We start from the raw sequence: 9855 nt of genomic DNA, 5'->3' as shown, positions 1-9855 counted from the left end.
ACATGAACTACTTAGCAACTCCTATGTAAGTGCAATGTTTTTACTATAGGTACTGCTATGTAGTTACACAGTAGTTTATGTAACATTTCATATAAAGTATTGCCCAATTCTGTTCTACTCAGTTTGGAAGTCACCTACTATGCCCTAATGTAGTTTACTTGAGGCACACACTTGAGAACTGTGTCAGTAAATACTGAGCCATAAAAAGCTGCTCTATTAAGTTGCGTAAGTAGGCCCTTTGTCTGTGTATTATGCTACTTCCCTAATGGAGATGGGGCTACAAGGCACGGTGACATTGACTTTGCCTGCGATGGCCAATCAACTCCCTTGATTGACAGCACAAAGATCCGCCCGTGCTGTGACGAGGGTAGAGCCAGACCTGTTTGCTCACTGCTGTGTTTATATCTCGCTGGCGTTTTTTTTAAATTCCTCTTTTCTCCTGTCCACGTTTGATTCAATGGAGTCAAAACCGATTGAACATCTATTTTATCTCCACTTTCCCTCAGAAAAACGCTTGTTGTCCCTAACAAGATGGCAACCCACCAAGAATGACAGTCTCCTTATAACTCAATTATGATGGTGTGTTTTCTGTTGCTCTTAGCTGCTATGTTTTGTCGACATTTCAGAATGTGTCTTGAGGATGGCTTTTGAGCTGACCCTCGGGGGGTCACTAGGAGGGTCAGGACAGGCTGCTGAACGTTCCACAGACCCAGTGTCTTCTCTGACTCAGAGCTATTTATGGAGAGAAAACAGGCTTCGAAAACCAGTCCCAGGACAACACATTGTATTGTGCTTGTTTCGCAATGAGAGAGACAATGGGCATTCTATGTAGTGACCTACCTTAACCTAGTGAGTTCTGATGACTGTGTTTGGAATGGAACATCTGACAGTGAGGACGATAAATAAATTGACATTGTTCCAGACAGCAGGACCTGGAGGAAGGTACCACTACCTAAGCTAACATGGTCAGAATCATTGACATATCATGACACATATTTAGCAAAACCCAGATTGATTGTGATCTATTTCCTTACGAGAACAAAAAAACGGAACAACATTGAACTTTGTAATTCAATAGCCTGATCTGTCAGACGTGATCATTGTGGTTGCTGTTGTTAATGTGATTGAAATAAAACAAGGGATTCAAGATAAGAGCTTCTGTATGCTGCATCAGAGGGAGTGTGTTGGGGAAGCAGCCGTGACTGCCCTCTAGTGGCACCACAAGTCCCTGCAGCTCACTGTCCACATAACGCTACAGCTTTCTCCCGAAATATGAAACATTCATGTGCTGGGAAATATTAAACATTTATGGGGATCCAAGACGTTTAAAAAATATACTATTTTGACATGTCTTACACCAATAGAATCTCATCAATTTCTCATCTCATTTTCAAATCCATGTTGAAGTACAGCCCCAGTGTGAACAGAGGAACACAATCCAGTAAGATTAGTTCACCCATAGAAACCATTTCTATACGGAGGCAAGTGAGACATGCAGGGAGGGGTAAACAGAGCGGGGGGTGAGAAAGGAACGATGAGTAGGTTAAGCTCCTTATCTGCGCTGGCTGGATGTGTGGACAGAACCCTGTAAGTCCACCATGTCAGGGCGTGTCGGTGCCAATCACCACGAGGCTCGGACAGAGTCGGGTTTCACCATGGAATTAAACCTTAGTGAGTGACACACTCGTAACGCCTCAGGCCTGCTAGCAGGGATCAGGCACAGCACAGGAGAGGGTGGTGGTGTGTGTGTGAAAGAAGGAATCGGGGGGTGGGGGGGGGGGGTATGGGGGGTTGGTTACACAGGGGCGGCTCTCATTAGTGACCTATGGTGACATGTTCCACTAAGAACAGGAGCTGGAGAGGGGCTGTGGACACAGTACCTGTCTACAAGTTGATAAACATCAGATATCGTTACACCTGCCTCCTTGTGGCTCGCAGGCTGTTGCAACCGAGAATGTGGGTCAACCAGTGGAAGGTCGTCATCAACTGCTGTGCAAGGAGACCTTCACAGTTAGACACTGTGCATGTTCCATAGACACACTAAGGCCTTACTGCAGTCTGCTTTATTGGGGGTTTTCAGGGTCTGTGAACATGAGAAGGCATTCACAATACAGACACATCAACATCCAAATACCAGTGCTTAACATGGGATTGAACCACAGGGGGTATCAGCGGAGAAGTAGCAGCAAACATGCTAACTACAAAAGGTCAGCGTGTCAACAGTTACAGTTACCAAATATCACAGTGCTCAGATTTCAAACCGGTATTAAAAGCAAGAACGTTACACGTGTCAATCATTTTGACCATGGGAGCTTTAATTACTCAAACATAGTGCATAAAAAAAACACTCGGGTTTGGTCCTTCAAATGCAGGAAAGTAGAAATAACTGCCAGAAAGAGAGCAGTTGACAAAGGGCAGAAATGCTTAAAAGTGCAAATAGTGAGACAGTGTCTGTGTTTGTGGAGGGTGGCCGTAAGGAGAGCTCTGAAAGAACCCACTCCCCGCACAGCCCAATCTACCAGAGACTAATCGTCCATCTCCAGACATGCAACGGTACACATAATCAATCAATCTAACTCCACGTCAGCCTTCCTGCCTCTGAGCCGTGTTCAGGAACAGTGCTGACAGGTATAGAAAATGTATACTTTCACTAGGCATAGAGATAGGCATAGAGATACTGCCTTGGTCAATACACTTGTGCTTCACAGCTAGTTCTCATACACGCCACTCCAGGAACCTCTCTCGTCAGCATAGCCCGGTCTCGACAAACACACAGACTGTTAACATGTATGTTATTCCCTGAACACCAACAACAACAGCAACCACTAGGAAAAACCTTGTAGAGTCAAGTGGAGGAATCCATTTGTCTTTGGACGAGAGACAGAAAGAGAAGTACACTTAGTGTGGAGGGAGCGAGAGAGAGAAAAACTCCACAGACATGACAGTACGATACAATACAGTAGTCTGCACAAGTCACATGTCCCACAGCTACCATGCTCGGAGGAGAAGATGGTGGAAGGAACAGGGGGAAAGATACAGGGCTGTCCTTGGAGGGAGAATTCACTGGCTTTAATAAGGTTTCAGTAGCTTGCCCCCCCCCCCCCCCCCCCCCCCGTCTCTTCTGAGACTCACAGCAGGATGCGCAGCTCCTCGTCGGTCAGCCGGTTGACCTCCATGATCTTCTCCAGCTGCTCCGCGTAGCTCACCTGGTCCTGCAGGAAGTGGGGGATGCGCACGTGCTCCGTCTGCCCCAGGAATTTCAGCCGATCCACGTCCTCAAACGACACCTGGGCACAGAAGGCAGAAGCGGTCGAGCACAGACGGATGGAGCCACGGCTGGACGCTGTGGGTGTTTTAATGAGGTCTGGTGGTGACCCCTCTGAGAGCCACGTGCTTCCTGTCCCTGCCTGGAGTCTCTCCTCTCATGCAGAACAGCATCTGTTCTGATCCCTGCTCTTACTTCCAGAAGCCTCACTGTGCGTTCAGTTTAAGCACTTCATGTTGTTACAACTTAATTCACGGGATAGTCTCAATAAATGTTAAGCTACACTTTGGCATCCTTACTGAAACCATTGACCTTTTTGTGTTCGTAGCGTCCAGAATAAAGCGCTGATCTTACTTCAGGGTATAGGTGAACACAACCTCCAAAAGCTCTCACCTTTCCCAGGGCCATCAGCAGAGGAAAGTCAATCTTCTCCCTGTGTCTCAAGATCTTGAGGATGCCGTCCAGGTACACCTGGTCCTTACTGAAACAGCCTGGAACACGACAAGTCCTTCCTCAGTATCACACACACCTGCAGAGGAGGCAGGCTGACCCATGGTGTCACTGTGTGTGTGTGTGCGCCAGAGGGAGAGCGTCTCCACGCAGCTCCTCTCACCAGGGCTCATCTGCTTCTGCTCACCTGGCTGGGAGGTGTCCGTCTGGCCCCTCTTGGCTCGGACGCAGTAGTCCCAGCGCGTGCCGGGGTCCAGGACGAAGCGGCCCAGGTTGCTGAAGAGCTGGGAGAAGGACATGGTGCTGGCCTGGTAGACGGTGTAGTAGAGCAGGGCGGCGCGCCACAGCGTGGGGTCCTTCCTGTACAGCACGCTGTGGATGCTAGCCAGGCCCTCCTCCGTGGGGTTCAGGGGCTTCAGGCAGAACTTCTTCCTGCCCAGGCTGGTGCTCCAGGGCTGCTGGCTGTTGTTGATCCCCCGGAAGTAGTGGGTGCCTGGGAGCGGACGGCAAAGGCACCCCCCTCATCAGTACGGCTTCAGATATGAGGTGTTGTTAGCAAGCTGACAGAGTCCAGACTCAGGCTAAGCTAGCACATTACCATGAGGGGAAAGTACCAAACAGCTTGATAGTGTGCCATATCCATATTAAGTGGGTATCTGATAGTGTCGCAGTTGTTAAAATCACATACTGTATGTGATTCAAAATCCCTCACAGGTTCAGCAGTAGTTGAGTCTAATTGATAGTCTTCCTGAGAGCTGACATTGACCTGAACTAGCACAGCTGAGACCTGCAGCCGATAGTGAATCTGATCAAGGTGAAGAGCCAGGCTAGAATTACTGTGCGATACGATTGAATGAATAAGTGGTCCTGGAGTAATGCTACTCTACAGCACATTACCCATCGCATTGTCAGACATTACAGAGCATGAAGCCGTAAAATAGGCTCTAGTAATAATGATCTTAAGACTCCTTCGGGCAATGGCACACACCTGCAGAGGTTACATTTGAGGAAATGTTCAGAGTTTGCAAAATAAATGAACCGTGACTAGGTTTGGCAACTCCAGGACCTCAGCCATCTGTAGATCAAGGGCAGTCGTGGAACCATCTACCGCACTGGACTGGTCTCCATTACTAATGACCAGGAGGTACATGTACAGTGTGGCTGAGTCAGCGTAGCCTACCGATCTCGTGGCGGAGCATGCCCTCCAGCCAGTGCTCGCGGGCGGTGGAGATGTTGATGGTGAGGGTGGGCCGGCTGTTCACCACCGTCATGGAGGCTCTGGAGAGGAGGTCGTCCGTCATGTGGACCACTATCTGACAGAACGCCACAGGCTGGTTAGGTCTCTCATCGCGCCACGATCACAGATGACAACTGCAGCTTGTCTCTGCTTGATGATGTCAGAGAACAACCCCCTCTGCCCTTCGGTTAGGCAGCAAGACCAGGGCAAGCCACACAGACAGAGAAACTTCCCTCAGGTGATAGCTTTTGCCAGATGTTACTTTCCCCAGGCACATTAACGTTGACTGCCCTGTCATGGCTGCTGAACAAGCTAGAATGAGGACTAATCACTTCTGACACATTCTGGGGCATGAAGGTCAGAGACAACAGAAGGGCGAGAGTGAATGTCAGAGACGTAGACATCCTGTCTCCCAGTGCCCCCCGCATCACATCTCCCAAAAAGAAGAATGTTCTAGAATGCTCACTACATGGCATGTCTGTGCTATTTCTCACAGACCACAGCACCACCAAACCCATGTATTTTCTGGTCACCAATTTTGCATATCTATGAATGCAACACATGTTCTGTGTTTGAATCTAACAAGGTCTGCGTCGTAGGAAACAGTCTACATACAGCCATGGTGTCTCTCTCTCACCTCCCCCATGCAGCCCTCCTTCTCCATGTACTTCTTGACGCTGTACCAGATGCGACTCTTGGTGAGCAGGTTGCCCCCCGTGGCCTGCTCAAACTTCTCATAGTTGCCGTACTTCTGCAGGGCCATCTCCATGATCCGAACCGCCTGAGAACATGGAACAACACATCGCACCTTCAATGGAGATATAGATGGCAAATAAAGCCATCTTTAATATGATTACATAAATGGTCCCATGTTAGGGCGAGGAAGTCTTTGCATTCTGTATCACGGTCTTCAGCCTGGAGATGTTCTGGTCCGATGGCCGTCTCAGAATGTTCACTATACTTTCTGTGAAGTTATGTGATTAGTCAGGGACTTCTGAACCGAGAGGTTGTCCTATAGGATGATTGTCAGCCTGAGCAATCACGCTGAGAGGGAGAATATAGACCGTGACGATTCAGATTGGAAATGAGACCCCTTCTGTGAATGTACAGTCCCTGCAGTTATTATGCAATACCACGCTATGAAATTCAAGGTTAGGGTTACTGATAAAGCTGCATGAAGTCTTGTCAAGCTTTAGGCCCTAGACTATATCTGTCCTCTTCATTTTGGATAAATGATAGCCTATGAATAGTTGATGAAGAGTCACACAAAAGGAGTCCTATTTGACAACCCCAGAGTGAATGGCCACACAATGGGGACATGTAAAACAAGAGCAGAGTCGGGAGAAAGAGAAAGAAAACATGATAGCACAGACGGCAGCATTCACCGCAGGATCGCTTTACTGTACTTCCTGTGGAGCTCAGGCATCAAAACACCTCTGTCCTCTGACCTGTGTACGGTTGTTACCCAGGCAGCATGCAACAGAACCGACCGGATAAAGCCTAATTTCACCCAGAAACACGAGTGAACAATACTGCTAAACTACTAAGCTTATATTTGTGAGCAAGAGGCCATTTAAAAACCTTGTGCCTATATTACATTTTACATTTAGTCATTTAGCAGACGCTCTTATCCAGAGCGACTTACAGTAAGTACAGGGACATTCTCCCCGAGGCAAGTAGGGTGAAGTGCCTTGCCCAAGGACACAACGTCATTTTGGCACAGGTGGGAATCGAACCAACAACCTTCTGATTAATAGCCCGACTCGCTAACCGCTCAGCCATCTGAACCCCAGCTATATATTAGATATTAGAGGGCTGATTATTGGAAGGCATACAGGAAAGGTTTTCATTATAGATTATATTCCTTTTAGAATCCTGACAGTAGGCTATTGTGTCAGGGTACACAATGTGCAAACTGCTGTACGCACATTCATGTATCCAGTAACCTTTTCCGTGTCTGATTACTCTCATCTCTTTTGCCAGGGTAATCACAACATGATATTGCTTTTAACCTGCTCTTATTGATCTGTGTGGGGTCAGAGACGTTTCTTGGACATTTGCCCAGAATGGGAGTGTGGACATTGCATTTGGTGTATAATCTTTGTCTCAATCCAGCCAGACTCTCCCCCCAAATTTATAGAGCTTCTAAGGACTTTCCAGAGCTTATCCATCTACACTGGTCTAACATGGCTTGTGGACAGATTTATTTCACCTCAGTTGAGAGAGCCTGACCTCTGGCACAGTGGGGAACTCTAATACCAGACACCTTAGTGTCAACCCAGAGCACAAGGGTCAGGGGTAGCATATAGGTAAGCGACCTGCACCAACCCTCAATCAAGACAAGCATTGTTTGAATTCTGGGTCGGTCTGCCTCCTGATTTCGTAGGGTTTCTCAGCTCTGTTCCTTCCAACGTCACATCATGCGACCTGCTCCTTACCTGGGCCAGAAAGCGATCAGAGGCATTGTTGTGTCGAGCCAGGACGAGTGGAGATAGAGGGTTGCTGTACTCAAACTGGGGGTTATAGGTGTAGCCTGACTTGAAAAACTTGGCCTTCTCCTTCTCCACATTGGACGGTTTGATGGCGGTAAGGATGCAGAGCTTCTTGGTGGAGTTGTCCCGCTCTGCGGGGATTCCTGCTTTGGACAGAGAGGGGAGTTTGGTGCGGGACGAGCTGGCACAGAACTTCCTGGTCCGAGTTGTGGGGCGAGGGGACAGGCCAATAGGGCTGCCCAGCACGGTGATGGTGGACGCTGGCTTGGTGCCACCGTAGAGGCTGCCTGGGGAGAAGATATGCGACAGCCTGGTGTCCCCACTTCCCTGGCTCTGCAGCATCAGAGGGTTGAGAGATGGACGGCGGTTGTCATTCCTGCCAGTCATGGAGACACACCTTCCGGTCCTCCTGTATGAGGAGTGCTTTGGGCTCTGCCTCTCCTCCTCCTCTGCTTGCAGCAGCACATTGAAGCTGCTGGTCCCGGTGGTGAAGAGGTCCTTGAGAACGCTGGACGAGACCTTCTCCAGGCACACTTGGCTGGGGCTCACAGGCTTGTCCGTGGGGTTCAGGACGTACTTTTTCGACAGCTCCAGCTCTGGCCAGTGGAGCCTTTCTGAAACAGACAGGGGATAAGAGCAGTGGGGATACTGAGGGCGGTGATTCTGAGCAGCTTATTTTGAGATTCACATTCACTTGCAGCAGACTTCTAGGATGTTCCGACATGACTAATCCTATTAAGTGTCCAATACAGAACAGAGTTATACTGCACAGTTCTTCAAAGAGTGGCCCTATTTTGATAACTTGCAAGGTGTGAAACTGAATTTCCTGGCTGTACAAGGTAGGTTTAATAACAGTAAATAACACTAATAATCTATTGGTATCTTGACGTTATATTTCGTCATTTATAGACTGTGACTTTGGTGCTTTTGGTTGGCAATGGTAAAACCCAAACTATTCCATTAGTTACAAACTATCTCCTAACAATCCATTATACAATACCTGACAGTTTCCTCAGTGTACGAGCACTCATATCACTATTCCATGGTGGGTTCATTGGCTACGCTTCATTACACTTCATACAATGCACTGTCCATTATCTTAAACCAAATTATTCTCATCATGTCTCCAGTCTGACAGGAGAGCATGCTCAGTGCAGGGCCTCGTGACCTGAGTCACTGAATGACCTCGAGCGCCATCACAGTCAGCAGAGCTTCCCTGCACTGGCAGGAGCAACGATGTGGAATCCATGCAACTACAGCACAAACAAATGAAATCTGCAGGAGGATGACAACCAATGGATTGTACACCAAAACAAATCATTCCAAACCACAGTTACTTCTGTCAGTAACTTCAGTGTGTTGAAAATGTACTGAATGTCCGTTCCAAACCTTACGTAGTCCCAAACCATAATTATGCTCAAATGATCATATGTAGATCCTGGTCATTGAAATATCATCAGCTGAGAATACTGTATGTTATGTGTGTAGGCTATCCAATTAGAGTACAATACACAGTGCAATGCTAGCCAAATTCATATTTTATTACTATTTTGAAAACTAGTCCAAGACGGTTGGTATGTAAAAATCTTTCTAAATGGTTAAATAGTCCAACATCCTGTAATTTTCTACTGTGTTGTCTATGTCTAAGCTTAAGAGCTGAAACTAATAGAGGGATACAGTGATAGGAAACTTCACTAACATCAGGGACAATTGGCAAACAATACAATGACTGAATTTAGGCTTATAGGTTGCAGGACTTACCAGTTACTTTAATTGATTCCAGCATCCTCTACTGTTGGCAATGACACTTCACACAGTGCTGTTTTGAACTTGCCCTCAACGTCGTCAGCTAGCTAGATTACCTAGCCAAATCAGATTGAGCAAGTGAAGCAAATACTTGCTAGCTAAACTAGCTTAATAGCTAATACGTCAAGCTATCTATAAAAGCTAGTAGATAGCTAGAATTAAGACCATGCAAGAAGGGCATGATGTTCTATCTGTGCCCGACATCAACTAGTGCTGCTGTATCAAGAGACGCGGACTGGACTGACAAAACTCTGGTCTGTTTCTATGGTACCCATGTTACGTCACACAAAAGCGATTGGTGTTGATGGGACATGCAGTTCTCTAAAATGTAGCCTATCTAAACTGGTCAGAGCGAGAAATATCTCCATGGCTCTGGAACAGGTCAAATAATGGAACATCTAAATATGATTGTATTAAATAGCCTATATAATCACATGGGATTAATTGTCCTCGGTCATTTACAACCCAAAATGTTAGCCTTTGTTAAATCCATCTTAAAAAGACGTCCTCAAATTTAAGGTGAAATAGTAAGCCTGAATGCACAGAAAATACGAAGGAGGAAAGGGGAAGGGCTAGTCTCATCCTGGTCCATTTGATTCCAAATC

General features: G+C 47.2%; 1 protein-coding gene across 1 annotated transcript; it reads right to left on the bottom strand.

The window, feature by feature from the left end:
• Positions 1–2053: 2053 nt before the first annotated feature.
• Positions 2054–9489, bottom strand: matcap2 (microtubule associated tyrosine carboxypeptidase 2). Its single transcript, XM_062445905.1, has 7 exons — positions 9206–9489; positions 7391–8058; positions 5590–5733; positions 4896–5028; positions 3903–4208; positions 3659–3756; positions 2054–3287 (listed from the first exon to the last, which is right to left on the bottom strand). Exons 1-7 carry the CDS (start codon positions 9228–9230, stop codon positions 3129–3131), a joined length of 1533 nt encoding a protein of 510 aa, XP_062301889.1. The 5' UTR covers positions 9231–9489; the 3' UTR covers positions 2054–3128.
• Between the last annotated feature and the right edge of the window lie 366 nt (positions 9490–9855).

This window comes from Osmerus eperlanus, chromosome 20 (genome assembly GCF_963692335.1).
Source record: "Osmerus eperlanus chromosome 20, fOsmEpe2.1, whole genome shotgun sequence".
NCBI classification, from domain to species: domain Eukaryota; kingdom Metazoa; phylum Chordata; class Actinopteri; order Osmeriformes; family Osmeridae; genus Osmerus; species Osmerus eperlanus.
The sequence above is the reverse complement of the archived record's forward strand: the minus strand, read 5'-3'. Positions and strand labels throughout refer to the sequence as shown.